At 42.8% G+C, this 23477-nt stretch overlaps 1 protein-coding gene across 1 annotated transcript; it reads right to left on the bottom strand.

The window, feature by feature from the left end:
- Positions 1–19679: 19679 nt before the first annotated feature.
- Positions 19680–20838, bottom strand: GPR25 (G protein-coupled receptor 25). The gene has a single exon (XM_060233290.1). The coding sequence runs from the start codon at positions 20836–20838 to the stop codon at positions 19699–19701; it is 1140 nt and encodes a 379-aa protein (XP_060089273.1). The 3' UTR covers positions 19680–19698.
- Positions 20839–23477: the final 2639 nt, after the last annotated feature.

The raw sequence follows: 23477 nt of genomic DNA on the forward strand, positions 1-23477 counted from the left end.
GGACCTGTCCTCTGTGGTCACCTCATATGAGACCCACCCTAAAACCCTGGGGACTTGGTGTACGTGAGGAACTTTGAGGGCGGCCCAGCCTGGATCCCAGCCAGGGCCGCCCTCAAAGTTCCTCACGTACACCAAGTCCCCTATATCAAACCCTCGGGGCACCTGGAGCACCTCTGGCAGCTCCTGCAAGTCCAGGGCTTGGTCTGAGTGCAACCGGTCCAAAAGGGTGGACAATCGCTGGCCCATCAAGAGTTCCACTGGGCTATAGCTGGTGGTAGTACAGGGGATAGCATGCTGGGCCAAGATAAACTCGGCAAGGTGAGCCTCCCAGTCCCTATGGATGATGCAGTGGAGCAATTTCTTAGTGGTCCGCATCATCCTTTCTGCCTGGCCATTCGCAGCTGGGTGGAAGGGGGCTGACCTGATGTGCCTTATAAGGTTCCTGGTACAAAAATCTTGGAACTCACCCGATGTAAACACCGTCCCATTGTCCAAAATGAGGGTGTCAAGCAGGCTGTGCATAGCAAAAACCTGGTGGAGGACTCTGATGGCGGCTTGGGAGGACGTTGACGACACCAAGACCACTCCCAGCCACTTGGGAGTGTGAAACCATGATCAGGAAGAAACTCTGTACCTGGAAGGGCCCTGTGAAATCCAGATGCAGTCGGGACCAAGGGTTGTGGGTGGCCTCCCAATATTGTATGGGGGCATGGGGTGGTGCCGGTTGAGTCTCCTGGCAGGGTTGGCAATGGGCAACCCAAGACTTGATTGCTCCATCGATTCTGGGTCACCATATATAGTGGCGGGCAAGCACTTCATCCGCACAATCCCCAGATGGGTCTCGTGCAGCGCAGTTAGGACTCGCTAGTACAGAGCCAGGGGCACCACCACCGGCAGAATGTGTAAACTGTAAAATCCCACTTTGGTGGGCCATCCCCTCCACACCCAGTCCAAAACACGGGAGAGGATCCAGTCCTTGGACAAGAGTCGTGCAATGTCCTTTATGTGAACTGGCCAGTCTGGGAGGGACTCGAAGAGAAGGATCTGGTGTGCTGGAGCAGGATCTGGGTCCCCCAACAGCAACGACAGGTAGCTCAGGGTGTCTGCATGGCCCATCGCCTTCCCCAGCCGGTACTGGAGGGTGTATTGGTACCTGGTCAGGAAGATGGACCACCACAAGACCCGAGGTGAAAGCATCTGGGGTGTCTGGCGGTCGGGGGCAAAGAGGCTGAGCAAGGATTTATGGTCTGTCAGGATGGTGAAGGGCCAGCCATAGAGGTAATCATGAAACTTTTTCACCCCCACCACTATGGCCAGGCCATCCTTGTTGATCTGCACATAGTTGCGCTCCAGCTTCGGCAAAGTCCGTGAATAGTAAGCTACCGGGACCTTGTGGCCATCCGGCAGCAAATGGGTTAGAATAGCACCCACCCCATAGCGAGAGGCATCGCAGGCCAACACACAATGGGCAGCCACTCATCCAAGTGTGCCAGCAAGCTATTTGAGGATGAGAGGTCCTTTACTGCCTGGAAGGTGGCAGCTTGCTGGAGGACCCAAACCCAGGGAGCCCTCTTGTCCAAAAGTCGGTGGAGAGGCTCAGCCACGGCTGCCTTGTGGGGAAGGAAGGCATGGTAAAAGTTCAGGAGCCCAAGGAATGTCTGTAGCTCTGCCTTGTTGGTGGGGGCTGGCCCTGATCTTATCCTGTGCCGGGTGGATCCTGCTAGTGTCTACTGTGTAGCCCAAAAAGTCTATATGCAGGACCCCCAGGAGGCACTTTTCCTGCTTTACCTTCAGCCCGGCCGAATCAAAGTGCTGGAGCATGGTGTGGAGGCGGAAGGCGAACTCTTCCTTAGTGATGGTGGCGATCAACACATCATCAAAGAATGGCTGGACCCTGCAGATGCCTTTTAAGAGGGAGTCCATTAGGTTCTGAAAAATCCCCAGGGCTAAGCTGACCCTAAACTGTAGGCGTTTGACCCTGAAAGCGCCCCTGCGTGTGACTATAGTCTGAGCTTCACTGTGATATCATCCACGGGAAGCTGTTGGTAGGCCTGTGCCAAGTCTAGTTTTCTGGAAAATTTTGTTCCCGCCAGGGAGGCCAAGACATGGCTGACATACAGGGACTAGATATGCATGGTCCTGAAGTGTTTTATTGATGGTGCATTTGTAGTCTGTGCAGATGCGGACACTGCCGTTGGGTTTCACAGGGGTCATGATTGGGGTCTCCCACCGCGTGTTGGCAACCAGCTCTAAGACCCCAAGTGCCATGAAGTGGTCTAGCTCTTCCTCAATTTTTGGTTTTAAGGCGAAGGGGACACATCTGGCCTTGAGCCTTATAGGATGCACAGCTGAGTTTAGCTGTAGGGACATGGGGGGGACCCGGTGTACTTTCCCAGAGACCCATCAAAAACTGACAGGAACTCCGCACAGACTGGTTGGAAGTCCATGCCTGTGGGAGCCTGATGGATGACCATCATGCAGATCCCCAGCAGACTGAACCACAACCGGCCCAGTAAGCTTGCAAAGTTTCCTGCAATGACTAGCAGTGGCAGGGTTCCCTCATACATCCCGTATTTGACCCAAACAAATCTGACCTTGTGCATGGCGACCTCCTGTTTCTGGAAGTTCCAAACAACTATTGGTGAGGGGTGCAAACACCCCCCCTTGGAGCACAGTTGTTTAAGAGTCTTGGCCAAGATTACCATAAAGGTAGCTCCCAAGTCTATCTCCATCCTACATAGAGCGCCCTCTATGAACACGGTCGTTTTTAACTTGTCTGGTGAGGGCATTGATAACTGGCATACCTGGCTGGTGGATGTGGTGAGGGAGTGCAGCTTCTCTACAATGGTGGCCACATGGCATCAGCCATTTTGTCATTGGGCCAGAAAGCAGGATGACTTGGAGCAGCAAACCCATGCCAGGTGACCCATCTTCCCGCACTGGCGACAGAAGACACCCCTAAATTTTCATAGTCTCCATTCATGGGGCGCACCACAGCTGGTGCAGACCTTGGATGTCACTGGCTCTGCTGCACGTGGACGCTGATGCTGTGGGGCTGCTTAGTGCAATTTGAGAGCGTTGTTCTCATTGGAGTCATCCGATGCTGCTGGGAGTGGAAGCTGGTGTGCACTGGCTTTGGAAGGCGGCCTTTGTCCTTACCTGCCTCTTCAGCTGCTTTGGCTATCTTTAGGGCCTGTGCTGCGATCTTCCGGTGGGTTTTTCCATCACGGAGGCTGTGCGTGAATTTTTCAAGCAAGGCCTCTTCCAAATGGGCAGAGTACTCTGCTTTCACTTTGATTTTGTGCAAGAATGGAATTGGAACAACTATCTAAATTCCAAATAGTTAAAAGAGTGAAATATTTGGGGATCCACCTTACGAACAGGTGTAGTACAATATTTGAGGATAATTATTCTAAGCTAGTAAAAGAAACAGTGCAAGACTTGAGTAGATGGGGTAAACTCCAACTATCCTTTATGAGTAGAATTTCAGTGTTGAAAACAATTATTCTTCCAAAAATAATGTTTTTATTTCAAGTTATCCCACTACAGTTAAATAAAACCTTTCAGTCCCTTAAAATAACGAGCAATTTTATTTGGCAAGGAAAGAAGGCAAGGATTAAGCGTAAACTCTTGCAGGACACCAGAGAAAGAGGGGGCCTAGCATTACCTAATTGGGAATTATATTATAAGGTAAACATACTTATTTGGATAAAGGAATGGGTCAAATTAGAAAATAAGAGGCTACTAACAATTGAAGGCCATGATTTAAGAATTGGCTGGCACGTGTTCATATGGTACAAAATTGAAGGACACAGATATTTTAAAAATCACCTAATAAGGAAGTCATTAATCACAATGTGGGAAAAAAATAAGGAGAGTACTATATAATAAGATTCCAAACTGGGTGGCTCTGCTGGAGGCTTTTACGCAGCTACATGTCAATCCATGAGGTCCCAATAAGATATAAAGATCTGCTGGACAATGATGGGGCAATGACGTCTAGTAACGAACTGCTGGCCCAGAATTTTACTTTAGACTGGTGGAGGATGGCACAATTAAAATCAAGATACAACAACAAAGAAAAAGGCTTTTATGTACAAGACTGCATGATTGATACGCTTCTTTTAGAGAACGATGCAAAACTGATCAGTAAAATTTATAACTACCTCCTCCAGTTAGAAATGCAGGATGAGGTGGTTAAGGAGGTTATGATCAAATGGGCCAGGAATATAGAGCATAATTTCCAATTGGAACAGTGGTCTCAGAATTGGGAAACAAATATAAAGATTACAAAGTCAACATAGTTTAAAAGTATTCAATGATCAACCCCATGACAGCATTGCAATTCGTTATCCATCCACTATTGACTAGTTTGCCTGAGTGGCCTCCTGTAACTGTGAGTGAAATAAAATCCCCCATATCCTCAATGAAGAGTAATAAAGCCCCAGGTGAAAATTTTATTCCACCAGATATGCTTAAGACTTTTCAAGACTGGTGGGCACCTGTTTTAGCCACTCTCTTCACTAACATTTACAGGACTGGCAGATTTCCTAAAGAATGGACCTCCTCTATTGTGGCCCCGATTTATAAAAAAGATGATCGTACCAACCCTGCAAACTATAGGCCAATAAGCTTGTTGGATGTGGTCGGGAAATTGTATGCTAGACATCTTCTATCTAAATTGGAAATATGGGTATCTGAGAATAATTTGATAGTACCACATCAAATAGGATTCAGACATGATCACTCCACTCTTGACCACTGTCTATTACTGCAGCATCTTATTAGTAAATATACAACTTGTTCTTTCAAAAAATTGTATGTGGCATTTGTAGATCTTAAAGCTGCATTTGATTCGATCTCAAGGAACCACCTATGGACGAAACTGAGTAATATGAATGTTGACCATAGGCTGCTTGAACGTATAAAAAGTCTTTATTCTGATACAAGTATGAAGATTCGACTTGGCCCTCATGGTCAATTGTCCAACCCAGTTAAAACAACAAAAGAAGTCCAACGAGTGCATTTTGACCCCACTTCTTTTTAATTTATACCTGAATGATATAGTAGCCTATCTAGTAGGTCCACAGTTTTTCCCAGTTAAAGTAGGAGGAAAATTTATTTCTACCCTACTTTATGCAGACGACACCTTCTTAATTTCTCATACCCAAATTGGCCTTAGAAGATTATTGAGACATTTTAGCCAATATTGCAAAGACAATCTATTACATGTAAACTATGATAAAACCAAGATTATGGTCTTTGCTAGAAGATCCCATTACTATAAGTGGAAAATGGATGAGAAACCATTAGAACAGGTTCCCTTTTTTAAATATTTAGGTGTGCTGTTCCATCAATCAGCCTCTTGGGCCTCTCATATGGACTGCGCTAAGCATAATCTCGAAAAAGCTGCTGTGGGGCTATTGCGATTTTATAGAAGAGGTGGATGCTTGATACATCCAGCTGTAGAAATCTACAAAATGCAGTTATTACCCCAGCTTCTGTATGGAGCGCCAGTATGGGCTTCTGGAAATCTTCATACTTTAGAAATTTTCCAAACTAAATTTACACGCAGGCTTCTTGCTGTCCCACCTTCAACACCTTCTGTAGAATAGAATTATCTTTATCTCAGATAACAACCTTAGTTCATAAAATAACTATCAATTTTTGGTTGAAGATTATTTTTCATATAGCTTCCGAATTATTTACTTTGGCATATGGGGAAATGAAGGATAGGTCTTGGCACAGTTTGTTTTGAAATAGTGGCCAAGCTTGGCTTCTCAGTTGATTATCTGAGATCCCTTTACAATGCCAAATCTCTTGTTAAGCAAAGATTGTTGGATCAGTGTATTCAAGCTGACATGGGACTATTAGGCAAATTGAGAATTTCTGTGATTTATAGGCCTTTGGTATCTTCTCCATATTTTGTTAATCTAATTAATTTCGAGTATCGAAAAGCTTTTACTAGGACTCGTTTTGATATTTTACCATTATTGGCCAATGAAGATCATTTTAAGCGGATACTTTATGAGAAAAGAGTTTGCCCCTGTGATCAAATGTATATTGAAGACCTATCTCATGTCCTATTTTATTGTGTAAAACATGAGGCAGAGCAAAATAGGTTTTTGTGTACCATTTTATCTCACCTTCTTGGAAGGTCGGACCAAGAAAAATTAGTATTCCTATTGTCAGATAGAGATAAATATATTAGTTTCCAAGTGGCAAAGTTTATGGCTGCCATTATAGATTAAAAAATGAGTAAAGAGATATATTAACTACTCTCCTTTTTACTACTGTGAATTGTTTTCTTAGGATGTCATTGGATAAATTTCATTGATAATTCAGCCTAAATTTTATCATGATTTATATAATTCTATTGTTGTATTGAATATTTTATTTTATTTTATTGTCTGGTTCTCGGTTGCTATGGCATTTTGTTGCTAATGCAATAAAGACTGATTGATTGAACATCGTTTAAAGAGATCCTATACAAAATGATATACCAGTGGCATATGACACCGGCTAAATTAGCAAAAAAGTACTCGGGCCTATCAAATAAATGCTGGAAGTATGAGAATAACACGGGAACATTCTTCCATGTATGGTGGTTCTGTAAAAGAGTAAAGGGCTTCTGGTCAAAAGTCCATGAAATACTTTAAAAAATGTTAAAAACTGTTATCCCTTTCAAGCCAGAGATCTTTCTTTTAAACCTGTTTCTGGGTAAAATGGGAAAAACTGAGAGACCTCTGATAATTCATGTTAATAGTGTTGCAAGGATATTGTTGGCACAATACTGGAAAAGAAAAGAACTGCCAACAATTGATCTTATTGTAAAAATAATGGATATAGTGGAGATGGATATTCTTTCTAATATGTTAAGACCTAAACCTGAGAAATATGTAGATAAAAACTGGATTTTATTTTATGATTGGTTAACAAAGTGCTAAAATGTTAAAAATGGTACTGAACAAATGAGAATTCTGCCAATTAAGATTTAGTATTTATTCTATTTCAGATATGACCAACAGGTAGATTGCGATCTACCAGTAGATCATGGAGGGGTCAGAGGTAGATCACCAGCCCCACCTGGTCTCATGGTTTGCTGGACAGGTGTTTGGGATTTTTTGATGATTGTTTGGTGTGGTGGTATTTGATTATTGGTGCCAGTATGATGAATTCTTATTTGTACTTTTAGAACTGCATGTGTGGTTTTGGCATCATCCAGAGGTCTTCAGTTCCTGTTGATCTTTAATACTTGGGGACAGTGACAGTTTTGGACCAGATTCAGCCAGTGTTCCTGCTGGATCCTGCTGCCCAGTGTTCCTGAGTCCCCAAGCTCAGTCCTTTAGGCTCCAGTGAGCCAGTCAGAAACACACATAATAATATTCACTTTATTCCACATACACAACACATAGTAATCACTTGTTTGAAATAGTCAATCAGGAAATACTTTTTTGTTTTTCAAGATGTGGCAATCCTATTTCAATCTGCAAATGTGTTTCAGAAAATCAATTGCCATAAGATGGTGATGCCATAAGATGGCTGCGAACAAGGAGCTCCGAGGTTGAAGCTCCTGGTGTAACATCATTTTCCAACTATAGTATCAGACTACACTTTCTGTAGCTACCTACATTGCTTAACTAGCTGTTGGAGAAGGTGAGGGCGATTTTAGAGCTTCGCCCCATCTTTTCCCTCAAGAGGAAAGTGACGAAAAGTGCTTACCAGCTGGGCTGGGCCGGCGCCGAGGACGGTGAAGGATGGCGCGGCCTGGGTATGGGCTGAGTTGGGAGTGCGAGCCGGTCGGGGCCGTGGGCTGGACGTTGAGACGGTTGGGGCCGGGGTACTACGGACGAGGCCAGGCGAGAGCTGAGCTAAGCTGGACGCAGACTGTGGAGTGGTGCAAGGCTGGGGCAAGAGCAGAGCCCAGAGGAGTTGAGTGGCAGCGTTTGGTGGCATTTGGCGAGCTGCGAGAGAGGTGACGGGGCAAAGTACCAAGGTAGCTGAGCTACCGATGGGACGACGGCCCTATCTTCTCCTCTCCTCCCCCCCCTCCCCCTGGACGTTGTGATTGCGGGTTGCGGACAAAGAACAAGGGGGAGTCGGAACAGGCTGGGAAGACCAACTGCGGTGAGGTGTGACCAGAGGACGCCTGGTGGGGGCTGTGACATCAGCAGGCTACTGTGCAACTCTGGGTCCCTGAGGGCATTGGCCGTGCAGCTGGAGGGGCACAGGGTCCCCTGTGTTGTGTGATGGGTTGCCTCAGGTTTGCCAGACAGCATGTTAGCATGCTGCACCTCTGAGTAAGATCACATCCCCCGGAATAAGAACATGCGCACTGCATGGTCAACGCCCAAGAATAGGATCATTTGCACTCTATGGACACTGATGCACTTTAACAATAAGAACATTGCACTTTATGGCCATCGCCTATAACTAACTGGCTTTGGAAACTCTATAGAAGGTTATAGTGTAGTATTCTGATAGATCGCTTGTTTTATATGTTTTATTATTTTATTGTTTTAATTGCTGTAACTTGATGTATTTTAGATCTAAAATTTATGTTAGATCTTATATGTTGTGAGCCGCCCTGAGCCACTTTGGTGGGAAGGGCGGGATATAAATTGAAATAAACTAAAACTGAAATTGCTTCTTATACCCCAGAGTGCAATCTGACAATTATGTACAGTGGAGGGGACAGCTGTGCAGCTTTCTGCATCTTAACCAAAATTATGGCAAGTTCTACCTTCAGCCTAAAGGCACCCAGATGTAAAGGCCTCTGAGGAAAACAGGGCCATGTGTGCAAGACTGCAATGAGGGAGGCCAGTAAAGTACATTGCCTTATCTAGAGTACTGACTTGCCAACAGTGGGTTATTGTGTGTGGGTTTTTTTTTTAAAGCCTTTTAATTTGTACATTTCCAAGAAATAATCAGAGCATAGGTGATGTTGTGGTGCAGTTGAAAGGAACTAAGGGCCTGCTGCCTTATTTATTTTGTTTAGCTTGCCTTGTGAATTGATCTTAGCATAGAATAACTGCCATAAGATTTTGTAGTTTCTGAATTCAGGAGAAGGCCATGGCTCAGTGGTAGAACATCTGCTTGGTATGCAGAAAGTCCCAGATTCAGTGTTGAAAGGAAGCGATGTAAAAGACTTCTATTTAAGAACCTGGAGTGCCACTACCAGTCTGAGTGAGTAGGCCATATTGATGCTGATGAACCCAATTCAATATAATGCAGTTTCACATGTGAGAATTCAAGGAGAGAAACAGTTATTTGTTTCAGAAGTATCAGTATGTCAGTTTCTTTCGGCCCAGCCTGGGATTTAGCTTGTAGTTCTAAATGCCACAGCCACATGTCCTTGCAGGCATGAGATGCTGTTGGTTCTTGTAAGTGAAGACATGAAATGATGATAAATCAGGCTTGAGAAAGGAGAAAACTCATAAGAGATTCAAACATACAAGTATATCCCTGACAAATGATTTTTTCTTTTTAATTCTCTAAACAATAAATGTTTTCTCACTTCAAAGACCACTGGTATACTACAGAAATAGGACTTCTGTTCCTTACAAACAGGAAAAAAGAGCAACAAAAGATGGCAATCACACCACAATTAAAAGCACTCAATATTTAACAAGTTTCTGGAGTTCTGTACCTGTACCTGACTCTAAATTTACCTGCCAGTTTACCCATTTGGCTGGCATGATATGGTCACCATACTTTGGGACATCTGTGATGACAATTCCAGATGGAGAGCTGTGTTCTGCATCAAGTGGCACCAGAAAGACTACAAAAACTTCTTCTGCATAAGCTGCCATGAGTCAGAGCTCACTTTATCCCTTTGTCTGGTGAAATGAGCTTTGATTCAGGCAAGTTTGGGCTGGAATGTATTTTAAGATGCCAGGAATGTATTTTGTTAATCTTTTAAGATGTCACTTGCCTCCTGGTTTATTTTTATTTGGACAGACCTCCTCACCGCCCCCCCCCCCCCACTGAATTTTAAAATGTGTCGCACTGTATTAGGACTGAGATATACCATAATGCAAATGTACACACGCATCACATTCTTGGCACTGCACACTCTGTGGATTATAGGGAGGTGACTGTGTTCGTTACTATTGGAGGTAGTCTTCATGTAGATCCGGTGGAAGTTTGACTTATTACCATAAGTCCCTTTTCGAAGCCATCGATACAAAACTGTAGGGCTAGGAGCCAGTAATATTGCGCTTGTCCTTGAAATCCGCGGGCCGTGCTTCCGAGGAAACGTGCTCCATCCCTGCACAGCGGCCGTCGCCGGGGTTAGTCGCCACAGGAGGGCTTGAAAGAGTCCCGCTTTCACTGGCGCTGCCCCGACCCGGCTCGGCTCGCGGCGCAGGGGCCTCAACGCGGCTCTGGCGAATCGGCGCTGCGGTTCGTTTCCTCCTCCAGGGCGGCGCTCGCAATTCTCCAACGCCGCAGCCTCTCCCAGCAAGAGCGGAGAGCTGGTGGCGCTTCCTTCCATTCGCTGCGATCCCTTCAGCAAGCCAAACGGGGGCGGGGGGAGGGGGGCGTCGGTGTCAACGTTCCTAATTTTCTGTGGCAGTTTTCACACCAGAATTGCGGGAAATCCTCTATTGACGCCTGGCCGGTGTGGGAGGAGGCTGCTCTAGTTGGGCAAACCGAACGTGCCCAAAGATGTAAATATTTGGATTTTCCTCTCGCAGCACATGTTTTTTCATACAATGTTTTTCACGAGGCCGCAGAGCGGAAAACGGAAATAATAATAATAAATAATTGTTACAGATTTTTTGTAGTTAGGTTCACTCCTTGGGGTGCTCTTTCATGGACTACTTAGCTATAGAACTCTTCTAAATTACAAGCTACTAGTTAAAAATTAAACAGAAAACGAGGTACCGTAAAATGAAGACAGTTTATTTTAGCACATGCTTTCCTGAGTAAAAATTCGCTTCATGAGATGCATCAAGAAGTGAGGTATGACTCCCAAAACTTTATCTTTGAATAAACTCCAGTGTTTAAGGTGCCACTGGACTTTATTTTGTTGCAAGAGATTAATAGCCGCCGCCGTGAAAATATTTATTTAAAACATTTATTAGCTGCCTTTCTCCCTTCGAGAACTCAAGGCAGTTTACAATATAAATAAAACAACAATAAAAACAAATAATGTAAATAAAATAATTATAAAATACATAAAATGTCACAATTTAAGAACTCCAATTAGGATTGCCAGTAAATAAAAACTAAACCAGTCAAATGTAGTCCTAAATGAAACTATCTTCGGTTACCTCCTGAAGACTGAAAGTGAAGTGACCAGGTGCACCTCCCTTGGGCTGCCACCAAAAAAGCCCTGTTGTGTGTCCATCAGATGAGCTTCTTTGATTGGTGGGATAGTCAGGAGGGTCTGTCTCTGCAATCTTAATTCCCAGACAGGAATGTGTGGGTGAAGATGGTCCTTCAGATACCCTGGTCATGAGTCATGTAGGGCTTTACTGTTGTAACAGATTAAGTTTATGCTCATAACAGGAGTGCCATCTGTAGCTCATTTCCAATTTATATATTTTTGTACTTTGGAGCTAAACCTAAACATAATCTGGTTTTCCTAATGTACTGTTTTCCTTACTTTAGTCTTGAGAAAGGATTCCAGATGTAAACAGTTCAAGTCAGAACCTAAAACCCTTCCACTAACTTCCATTAAAAGGTGCATTTTTAAAAAATTCTAATCTGAAAAATATGAATGTATAAACAATATTTTAATTATTAATCTCAGTTTTTGTTTGTGTTTGTTGTCTCCATCTTTTCTTGTCCTGGTTCTTAACTGCTGTAATATGTTTTATTCTGTTTCACACTTCAATAAATTAATTTAGATTTGTAACGATTTCATTACACTGTTTTATATTTTGTTTATTATTTCATGTATTGATTTATTTCCCAGTTGTCTTTTGCTTGTCATATGTTTTAGCAAACAGCTGGCAGTGCTGGGATTTCAGGTGAAATACTCCACAGTGGGGTTTCATAAAGTGCTTTTTGTTGGGATTTTGAAAATTAGTCGGTTTGTTTTTATTGCTCTGGCATGTAGTATTGTCTGATCTAAAGATCTGACTTGAGGTTCCAGATTTTAGCCTCTTTCAGATTCTCTAGGAAAAAGAGTTAAATCTCAGGGCAAGGAGCCATAAGCAAGAGGACGGGCTGATTCTTATTGTTCCTCTCCATTCTGAAACTTGTACCACCCTCTTTCCCCAGCATCCCTAGCCCTAGCACCAAACTACTAATGTAATCTGAGGGGTGGGGGGAAGTAAGCATAAAGGGAGTGTGCCGTTTTCCCTACTGTGGCTAAAATGGGGGAGCAATTTTTGATCTGGAAAATGCTGTGAGGGAGAATGAAAGCCGCCTTGCTGGCACTAAGAGCCTGATCTAGTAAACTGGCAACTATAGCAACAGCGATTACTAGGGGTTTAAAAAAAAAATCACAAAACAAGCCAGCCAGCGGTGCTAGGGATACAGAGAAAAGATGGTTGTCAACTTGTCAGAAGAAAGTACAAGATTGTGTGAATATTTCATGTGTTGATAGACATCAGCCTAAACACTGCTGTGTGACTTTGCTATCTGTGTTTTGTGTTGCCTATATTTTTATACTGTTATGTTTTTATGATGTTTTATTTTTAATCTGTAATAGATGTTTAAATTTCTGCTGTAAGCTGCCCTGAGCCCGCTTGGGAGAAAAAGTGGGATATAAATCTAAAAATTAAATTAAAATTAAATTCCCAGTGCAAAAGTTTACAGCAGCAGTGATGGGAGAGTGGAATTCCCTCCCCTTGTGGATGCTACCTGTATGTAACATATAGCTACCTTAAATATATCTCAGCAAATTTTATGATAAAGACAATAAATCTATAATGGAATGTGCTTTTTAATTAGCACAAATAAGTTATCACCTTTGCTGTGACTGAAATAAGTAAAGTGCCATCAAAATTATTTTGATATTAATGTGATAGATTATAGTTTGTATTATTGGTAGATGTCATTTTACATTTTTGTTATGGAGGTGTGTGACACTGTGTATCTATATTTTTAAACTTCTGTGCTACTGTTACTGTTATTTTCTGTTTTTATAGTTCATATTTTGCTACACCTTGAGGGCAAGACAAGCTTTAGCAAGCTCCTAAAATCATGAAACTAATGATGGAAACTCCAAACTTGCTGCAGAAATAGATCCAAATAGACAGCCATGTTAGTCTGAAGTAGTAGAACAAAAATAGGAGTCAATTGTACCTTTAAGACCAACAGTTTTATTCAGAACGTAAGCTTTCGTGTGCCTGCACACTTCTTCAGATGAGGAATAAAGTACAGTAAGCAGAGCCACATATAGCTGGTGCGGTTTGGAATGTCAAGTGGTACAAAGTTAAAAACCAATAGCAGAATAGTAAAATTAACAAATTCAGAAAACCTTTGATCTGGGTTGAATTAGCGTGGGAAACCATAAAACAGTAACATGTCAGAATGTGAGAATGCCTGTTAATTATTCTATTGCTAATAAACCTGGGTCAAAAAGAAGGCATTTCTTTCCCAGAAGTTTTTCCTGTCTGACTAATTTACCTTATAACATGTAACATAAATATATACATCATTCTAGTTTGCCATTAGAAAAAAATACATTAAAATATAGTAGAAGATGGGTTTAGTATATGTAATGAGATAAACAGCCAATATCCCTAGTTTGAGTATGTCAATACAAAAGCATTGTTCTGATACACTATCCTAAAAGAGAAATACATTGGAATACTGTGGCTATATCGCCCTACTTGGTGAAAGTGGGTTTAGCATATGTAATGAGATTAAAAAAACAAAACATCTCTGTTCAGTCCTGGGGAGGTGTTTGTTCCAAGTTTCATAATAATTTGTAATTCAGCAATTTCTCTCTCCATTCTGTTCTTGAAGTTCCTTTGCAGTAGTACAGCTACTTTGAGGTCACCCATTGAATGCTTTGGAAGGTTAAAGTGTTCCCCCACAGGTTTCTCAGTTCCGTAATTCCTGATGTCAGATTTGTGTCCATTTATCCTTTGGCGGAGGGTTTGTCCTGTTTGCCCTATGTAGAAAACTGAAGGGCATTGTTGGCATTTAATGGCATATGTAATGTTGGAAGATGAGCAAATGAATGAGCCTGAGACGGTGTAGTTAATGCTGTTAGGTCCAGTGATTGTGTAGTCTGGGTGTATGTGGCAGCAAAGTTGGCACCTGGGTTTATTGCAAGCTCTGGTACCAGTGTCCATGCTCAGATGAGATGTTGTATTGTTGTGGGTGAGGAGTTGTTTGAAATTAGGGGGCTGTCTGTAGGCAAGAAAAGGTTTACCCCCCAGTACTTTTGAAAGAGAGCTGTCACTATTCAATAGAAGTTGTAAGTTGTTGATGATACATTGAACTGTTTTCAGTTGAGAGTTGTGTGTGATCACTAGTGGTGTTCTGTTATTGTCTTTTTTGGGTTTTTCTTGTAACAGGTTTTCTCTGAGTATCGTTCTGGCTTTGTTAATCTGTTTCCTGATTTCATCAGGTGGGTACTTTAGTTCCAAAAAGGTTTGTCATAGATCCTTCAGCAGAATTGGAGCAAATGTGGCTGTAGCGTAGAGCCTGGCTGTATACAATGAATCGTTTGGTACGTTTGGGATGGTAGCTGGAGGCACGCGGGTATGTCTGTCAGTAGGTTTCCAGTATAAGGTAGTGTCTATGCATCCATTGTGTATTTTTACAGTGGTGTCCAGAAAATGTATTTCTTGCGTAGACTGGTTCATTGTCAGGTTGATGGTGGGGTGGAAGTCATTGAATGCCTGGTGAAATGTATCCAGGGCTTCTTTACCATGTGTCCAGACCATAAAAATGTCATCAATGTAATGCAGTATAAGGTAGGTATAAGGTAGGTAGGAGTGGGTGGGAGTCTAGGAAGCGTTGCTCCAAGTCAGCCAAAATGTTTTACTTCTTAGCTCTGTGGAGGGAATGGATGGATAGATGGATAGATAGATAGATAGATAGATAGATAGATAGATAGATAGATAGATAGATAGATAGATAGATAGATAGAGATCTGTACAAAGTATAATTATCATGGTCCTCAAATCTCTCTCAGTCACAGTGTGGGCAAATCTGTTTGTGAGAACTTACACATGGGAGCTTGTTTTCTTCAGAGGGCAGATAATGTCATGATGACAGTGGCATAGTTTCCTGCAACAGGCATATTCATCCAATTATTGCTTCGGTTCACAAGATGTACAGATTTTTTTAATACTGCATCCTCCCCACCCTCACAAAACCTGCTTGATCAGAAACAAATGTGAAGTAAAAGAAACAAATATTTACACCACAGGAAAAAATACTTTCAATTCCCTTTTTAAAAAATGCCTACTTCCAACTTGGGTAAGGTTTCAAAAGCCACAGGAAATGTTAATGCCACACCTCATATTGCCACAATAATACTTTATTTCAATGTTTTCCCTTACATGTACAGTTAAATTTTTAGTAAATCAATGTAATTTCAGTTTTGTTTATGAAAACACTTGGCATTACATAATAATATCTTTTTCATTCTCTGTTTTGCAACCTTTGGCCACTCTGTTATTCATGCTACTTCTTTACTCATTTCTCAGACTTTAGATTACACTCCTCCAAACACATTTCATTTCCAGTGATATCTCGGGTTGTTGTTTGTTTTTTTAACACAGTCTTATGATGATTTATTTAGCTTCTGGTACAATTCTGGTGTTATTCTTTCTGGTGTAAATTGGCATCCTTCTATCACCACTCTTGGTGCAGAAGACTGAATGATACCTTTCTGGGTTCCACCCTTGTTTTTGGAGGGGGAGAGGAGTGGAGGGATATATTTAAAGGGACACTGCGTATGAAATCATCCTAAGAACACTTTCCTAGAACTTAGCCCTATTTAATAGATCTTAGTAGAATTCTGATAAAACTTGCTTAGGATTGCTGCTTTGGCTTCTTTGGCTTCATCCCTTCTTTGGCTTCATCCCTTGTTCCTTCTGGGTTTTTCAGTTAATAAATGGACTGTGCTGTCCTGCTCAATTTTGGTTTACTGCCCCTCTCTTATTTTCTGGTCTGCTCCTTGATACCAGCTCTTTACATTAACTGTTTAATTATTACCATGTGTTAATTAGAGAGTATATACATTGCATAGATCAGGACTAGCATTACTAGATATGAACAGCATTTTTAAACTGCGGGTTTAGATTGTTCCCCTTAAAGTACTAAGCCTAATATTTCCCATCAGCTGAAAACTTCCTCCTCTAATGTATGTCATATCCTTACAGGAAAATATTTTAGGCCATGGCTCAGTGGTATTTCTCATGATCTTTAATGAACAGGATGTAGAAAGACCCTGAAAGACCAAATCCCACCTCAGACACTGACTCATTAGGTGGCCTTGGCCAAACAGTTTTCTCAGTATATAAACGGAAATAATACCATATTTACTCAAAAGGATGGTGACCCTTACTTTAAAATGACCTCCCCCCTTTAAAAGTTTTTTTACTGGACATAACCGTAACTTGTAAACAAATGTAAGTGACATACTTGGATAAATGATTGGAGTCTGTTGTTTATACTGCTGTGTATAGCTTACTGTTATGTAATTTTTTTCAATGTTTGATGTGTTAATTATGCTACGCTTCAGTTCTATCTTTTAGATTTCTGGTTGGTTCTAGACTTCTTCTATCCTAGTACATTGTTTATTGAATGTCCCATTACTGATTTACTCTCTGTAATCTACCCTGAGTCCCTGTGAGAAAGGCAGCCTATAAATAAAATAAAATTAAATAACATTAATACCTAAAAATACCTCGGTTTAACACTGGATTAAGTACTGAGTTGATCCATTTTGTATAACTGAGGTGATGAATATTGGAAATCAAGATTGTAAAGCACTTTGTGTAATAAAAATGTAGATTATTATTATTTATTACGTTAGATTTATATCCCGCCCATTCTTCAAAGACTCAACGCGGCTAACAATAATGTAATATATATATTTAATTAGGTTTTGGAGTATTTTTCCAAATGTCTTCATGGACATTAGATTTTCAAGTGCAGGCTCCACATTCAGACCTATCTGCTGCACCAGCCACCTCTCTCCTTAAAGCCATCACTGACCTCACCCTGTTTATACTATTTGTAAACTAAATACACACTGTTGTTGGCTTCTCTTCTGTCTCTTATCAGTAAATTTATACACATTGAGAGTCAGGGTAGTTTAGAAACTCTGGAAAGTTCGACGATTTTGGATTCATGTCCCACCTTTGCCATAGCTGCCTGAATTCATTGGGTAGGGTGGAGAATTTAGTGGGTTCGATCCTGCTAACTTTTTACTTCAGGATTACTAATTCACTTTCCAAAATAATTGAATCACAAATTATTATGAAACTTGGAACAAACACCTCCCCAGGACTGAACAGGGATATTGTTTTTTTTATCTCATTATATATGCTAAACCTACTCTCAGTGAGAATAGCTATACATCCACAGTATTCCAATGTATTTCTCTTTTATAATAGTGTATCAGAATAATGTTTTATATTGACATACTCAAGTAAGGGATATTGGCTATTTATCTCATTACATATACTTAACCCATTTTCATTTTATGTATTCTTGTATGTTTTATAATGGCAGACTAGAATGATGTTTATAATGTTTATAATGTATAGATTGATGTTGATAAGTAGATTAGGTGGACTACAACTAGGAAATAAATGTCCTTTTGTGATTCACCTAGATTTACAGAAACACCAATTGGCAGAGGACTTTATTACCTTTTATTACCTTTTATGGCTATCCAGGCAAAATGGCTAAGCGACACTGGTTTAGAGAGCACACGAAAGCTTACATTCTAAATAAAACTTGGCTGGTCTTAAAGGTGCAACTTGACTCCTGCTTTGTTCAACTACTTCAGACCAACACGGTTGCCCATTTGGATCTCTCCCTTTCTTTTTGTGGTCCTCATCCTATGTGGGTTCTGTCTAAGCAGGTCGCATGATTCTTAGCATTGCCTTTTGGAGGTCAAAGAAGACCAGTTCCTTCCTTGTTCACCAGCGGAAAAATGCATCCAGTACAATCTAGCATTAAAGATCCTGTTTCCCATCAGTGATAAAATTAAAATAATATCAATTTGTGAGAATTAACAAAATAAAGATTGGCAAGCACTTTGAAAATACTAATTGTGTATTAATGAGTAAGAAGAAGTAAATGTTTAAGACAGGTCTTTCAAGGGAAAACAAAGGGAAAGAAAACCACACAATCTTATAATATTATATATTATAGTAGTATTTATATAACACTTTTCTTTAGTGTTCAGAGCTCTTCCAGTACGTTATTTCCAGTACATTATCCGTGATATTATCCTGAATTGCAGAAAGGAATATAGATAGATGGTTTGCCTTCAGAGGTGAAATTTAGACCAGGGACTGTATTTTTCAGAGCTCATACCCCTCCTGGCCACTATATTACACCAAATTAACAGTGTAAAACATTTGAAGACAAGCCCTGACCTGGATAGCCCAGGCAAACCCGATCTTGTCAGATCTCGGAAGCTAAGCAGGGTCAACTCTGGCAAATACTTGGAAGTAAGACCTCCTTGAAATACCAGAAGTCAGGAGGTAGGGGCAGGCTTTATTCAGCCACCTCCCTGAATATCCTCCAGGTCCACAGTAGGGGGTCAGTCACCAGAAATCGCCATGTCTTCCAGTTTCACACACCCATGCACACATGCACTAGGGTTGCCAATCCCCAGTTGGGAGCAGGGGATCCCCTGGCTTGAAGGCCCTCCCCCACTTTAGGGGAGACTGGTCCCTATAGAGTATAATGGAGAATTGATCCATGGGTATCTGGGCTCGGGGGGGGGGCTGTTTTTTTGGGGGGGGGGGTAGGAAGGCACCAAATTTTCAGCATAGCATCTGGTGCCTCTCCTAAAAAACAAATCAAAGTTCCAAAAAGATTGGAACAGGAGGTCCAGTTCTATAAGTCCCAAAATAAGGTGCCCCTATCCTCCATTATTTCCAATGGAGGGAAAACATTTAAAAAGTGTGTGATCCTTTTAAATGTGATGGCCAGAACTGCCTTCAGAGTTCAGTCGTGCTTGTCACAACCTTGCTTCTGGCTCCATTCCTAAAGTCCCCTGGCTCCATCCCCAAAGTCCCCAGATGTTTCCTGAGTCAGACCAGACTACGCTAACATGCACCCATAAAACAAAATGACATTTAAAGACAGAAAGAAGGAAAATAACCTCTGAAACACAGGAATGTCCACATGGATGTTACACATACAGGCAACTCTACAGCTCCAAATTCTGTATAAAAGTTTCTGTTTTTAATTTGTAGAAAGTTTTCCTGTTTTGGATAAGAATGAAAAATCAGACTGCACACACATGGTCAGAGTTTAAACTTCAGATTTTAATCAAAATTAAGAAAGCTTACTGTCAGAAATATTTTAAGCAACCAAACATATAAGAAAAGCTTATTTTTTGCACCGCTTCATAACAGCAATTAAGCAGGGTTTTTTTAAAATTATGCATGTACCTTTAATTAAACATATATGAGTTTTTTGGCCTGCTTTGTATTTTGCTTCAAAGAATGTTTGTTAAATATTTATATTTTAGAAAAAAAATATATCCTGCCTTTCTAAAAACTCACGTCAGCGTACAAACATCCATGGATATCACATATTATCCACAATAAAATCCTGTGGAGGTTTATAACCTCTTCTTGTGCCTTTCACATCTTCCAAACAATGAGTGGAGGTGGCTGAGGTGATCTTCTTGTTAGCAAACAGAAGACTTGACTCTGTAGAAGAAAAAGACAGGGCTGAGTTTTGCATTTTACTCCCTTTGCTGCAAAATGTCGGGCAGTTCTTCAGAGCCTGCTGTCGAAAATGCTGATCCATAAAGACATAGATGATAGGGTTAATGCAGCTGTTTGTGAAGGCCAAACAAGCAGTGATGGCCAGTCCCCACCTGAGAGCTGTCTGTACTGGGCAAGAAAGATACAAGTCCTGGGACACAGCAAAGATAAGAAATGTGTTGAAGGTATTGAATGGTAGCCAAAAACAGATGAATGCTCCAATGATAGCAAAGATGATTTTAAGGGCATTGTTTCTCCTGTTGCCTCGGCTGATGTGACCACGAAGCTTGAAGAAGATAGAGCAGTAACAGAATAAGATGACTCCCAAGGGCAGCAGAAACGTCAAAATGAGCAAAACCAAACTGAAAGTGGTGGACGGCACTTCATCTTGGCACAAAGGCTGGCTGGTGTCTTTCATGGGGATCAACTTCCTGTAGACTAGAGATGGAATTCCCAGCAGGAGGGAGACCACCCAGATGCAACCACAGCTTATGCCTATGCTCTTCTTGGTTCCAGTGGACCTGGAATCCCAGTGCTTCATCACCACAAGAAAGCGTTCCACACTCATACCCATCAGGAACAGAATGCTAGAGCAACGGTTCACAGAGATGGTATAACTGCTGAGCTTGCATATCACTTCACCAAAGCACCAGTAACCAAGAGCAACTGACAGAGCCCAGAAAGGCAAAGTACATACAAAGACTAGGTCAGCCACAGCCAGGTTGAGAACAAATGTGTCCACAAGTCTCTTGCTGCCTTGTTTTCTTGCCATCAGCAGGATCACATACAAGTTACCAAAGAAGCCAGTGAAGAAAGTAATGAAGTTCAGGGTGGGTATAAAGATATGAGCATATGGCAACTCTTGCAACGGACAGATGTCATCAGAACCAACACCAGAATAGTCTGTGCTCCAGTTTGTAGTCATTGCTGATCCAGATACCAAATCAGCAGCTCCCATCTCTATTGAAGATCCACCAAACAAATACTTGGGCTGGCAAAAACACATATGTTTAGAACAAATAAGGTGGTACTTAAATTGAGGAGTGGTTTCCTTGTTGTTCTGAAACTTTAAAAAACCCCAACACCCTGCAGTACTTCCTCTTGTTTTCATGAAGGGTTAGAGGGTGGTGCCAAGTAATATCTGCAGACCCAAGATTAATCTAATTTTGGAAATTTCAGAAGGTGCACATCAGCATTCTTGATTACAGTGGTGGACTCTGCAGTGATGGTTTTAGAAGGATATTTGCAAATAAATGACAACTTTAATGCACAGAGTATGGGAAACAAGCAGGCGGAACTTGAAATCCTAATACCAGAAGGGAACTATGACCTAATTGGAATTCCTGAAACTTGAGGGAATGACAATTACAACTGTAATCTTAGGACTGAGGAATAGAACTTATTTAAAAGAGACAGACAAATAAGGAAGGACAGAGGAGATGCTAAAAACAACAAAAAAGGGTTCTTTTCTTATGTTCAAAGTAAAAAAAAGAGCAAGGACATGGTAGGCCCATTGCAGGGACAGGAAAGTAAAATAGTAACAGGTGATGAAGAGAGGGCAGAACTGCTCAATTCCTACTTTTCCTCAGTAGCAAAAACAGAACACATAATGAGGGAAGGAGGTTGCAGGCTAGGATTGGCAGTGGGGTAGTACATAAAACACATAGTTTCTTTAAATGAAACAAAGTCCTTGGGACTGAGGGTTGCCAGGCCTGACTCAAGAAATATCTGATGATTTTGAGGGTGGAGCCAGGAGTGTCACGTTCTCAGGGTGCAGGAAGGCAGGAGTCCAAAGCCAGTCCAAGGAAGTCAAGCAGGAGCCAAGTCACCAATGCAGAATCACAAACTGGAATCAGAAGTCAATGTCCAAAAGCCACAAGGTCAGGGTGCCAAGGAAATCAAGCAGGTCAGGATCAGGAATCAGGAAGGAGCATGGATACAAGCCAGAGAATAGACAAGGTTAACAGGTCCTGGGTGGAAGCTATACGGGAGTCTCAATCAGCCTGCTTCCCGGGTGGCAGTGACTCTGCTAGAACTCAGGACTGAGAGATCTGAAGCATCGGCGTGCCTCACGTCTTTGCTCTGAAAGTTCTTTCCGGAGCCTGCTTCGAACTCTTGAGATGGGAGGAGGAGAGTTCGGAGGAGATTGATCGTCAACAGCTGACACCGGTGCCTGGAGAGTGATTGGTGGGCCAGCTGCTGTTGTTCAGTTGAGGAACTGGCTGGCAATTCCTCTAGGTCTGTTAACCCTTCCAGCCCCTCCTCGTCAGGGCTCATGACACTATCCCCCCCGCAGGACCCTCCCCCCCAAGACGGGCCAGGCTGGTCAGGGTAGGCTGTGTGGAACTGCTGCACGAGGTCAGGGGCATGTCTGTGGGTTCCCATGAACGGTCCTTGGGGCCATAGCCTTCCCAGTCCACGAGGTATTGGAGGTCCCTGCGGTGGATGCGGGAGTCCAGGAGCTGGTGGACCTCGTATTCCTCCTCGTCATCGACCAGGACAGGAGAAGGTGGAGCTGGAGGCGGCAGTCAGATGGGATCCAGTGGTGTAGCAGGAACAAGGAGGGACCAGTGGAAGACCAGATGAATGAGGAGTGTGGCTGGCAGCTGTAGCCGGAAAGCAACGGGGTTGATTTGGTCCAAGATCAGGTAAGGCCCCGCAAAGCGAGGGTCCAGCTTGTGAGACCGGCCAGGCTGATGCAGGTAATGGGTGGAGAGCCAGACATGGTCCCTGGGCTTCAGTGGGGGCCCCACCTGTCACTTTCGGTCCGCAGCTGTCTTGTAGTCCTCTTTAGCCTGTTGGAGACACTCTTGGAGCAAGTCCTGGAGAGCCCCGAGTTCCTGCAGGTGTGCATCAGCAACAGGGACTGCTGTGGGGGGCAGGAGTGCGGGGAAGAAGCGAGGGTGGTACCCATAGGTGGCAGCAAATGGGGTCTGTTGCGTGGACGCATGTACGGCGTTGTTGTAGGCAAACTCGGCCAGGGGTAGCAAGGCGGCCCGATCATCCTGCTGGTGGCTGGTGTAACAACGCAGGTATTGTTCCAGCATGGCATTGGTGCATTCGGTCTGCCCATCTGTTTGGGGATGGTACACTGAGGACAAATGGAGACAGTGTCCCAGGGTCCTGCAGGCATGGGTAGGGGATGCAAAAGTCCTTGGCCCACTGGCAGACCTCGCAGGAACCGTCATAACGAACCACGTTGGCATGGAAGTGAGGCCAGCAGAACTCCGGCGTGAGCAGGTGCAGGGTCTTGTGTTGACCGAAGTGCCCCGCAGGAGGGGAGTCACGGGTCAGGCGGAGCATGTCGGTCCAGAGGGGCCCTGAAGGCATGTATAGGTGCCCACAGTGCAGGAGGAGACCTTGGCGGGTAGAGAGGTCCCCAGCCGAGCCATCTTGCACTTCCAGGAGGTGTTGCTGAGCCCAGGGGTCTTGAGCCTGGCTCGCCTGGATGTCTGCAGCCAAGGTCAGGCGAGTCGTGGTGGCAGCGAAGACTGAGGGTGCAAGGATGAACCCAGCTGGGGTCTCCTTCGTTAGAGGCACAGTGTACTCTGGTTTTCGGGAGAGGGCATCCGCTTTCCAATTCTGCGGTATGTAGGT

The sequence above is a fragment of the Heteronotia binoei genome, chromosome 2 (genome assembly GCF_032191835.1).
Source record: "Heteronotia binoei isolate CCM8104 ecotype False Entrance Well chromosome 2, APGP_CSIRO_Hbin_v1, whole genome shotgun sequence".
Taxonomy (NCBI): domain Eukaryota; kingdom Metazoa; phylum Chordata; class Lepidosauria; order Squamata; family Gekkonidae; genus Heteronotia; species Heteronotia binoei.

Coding starts and splice junctions, on each gene's coding strand:
- GPR25 (XM_060233290.1), bottom strand. CDS start 20,838: ATGGGAGCTGCTGATTTGGTATCTGGATCAGCAATGACTACAAACTGG.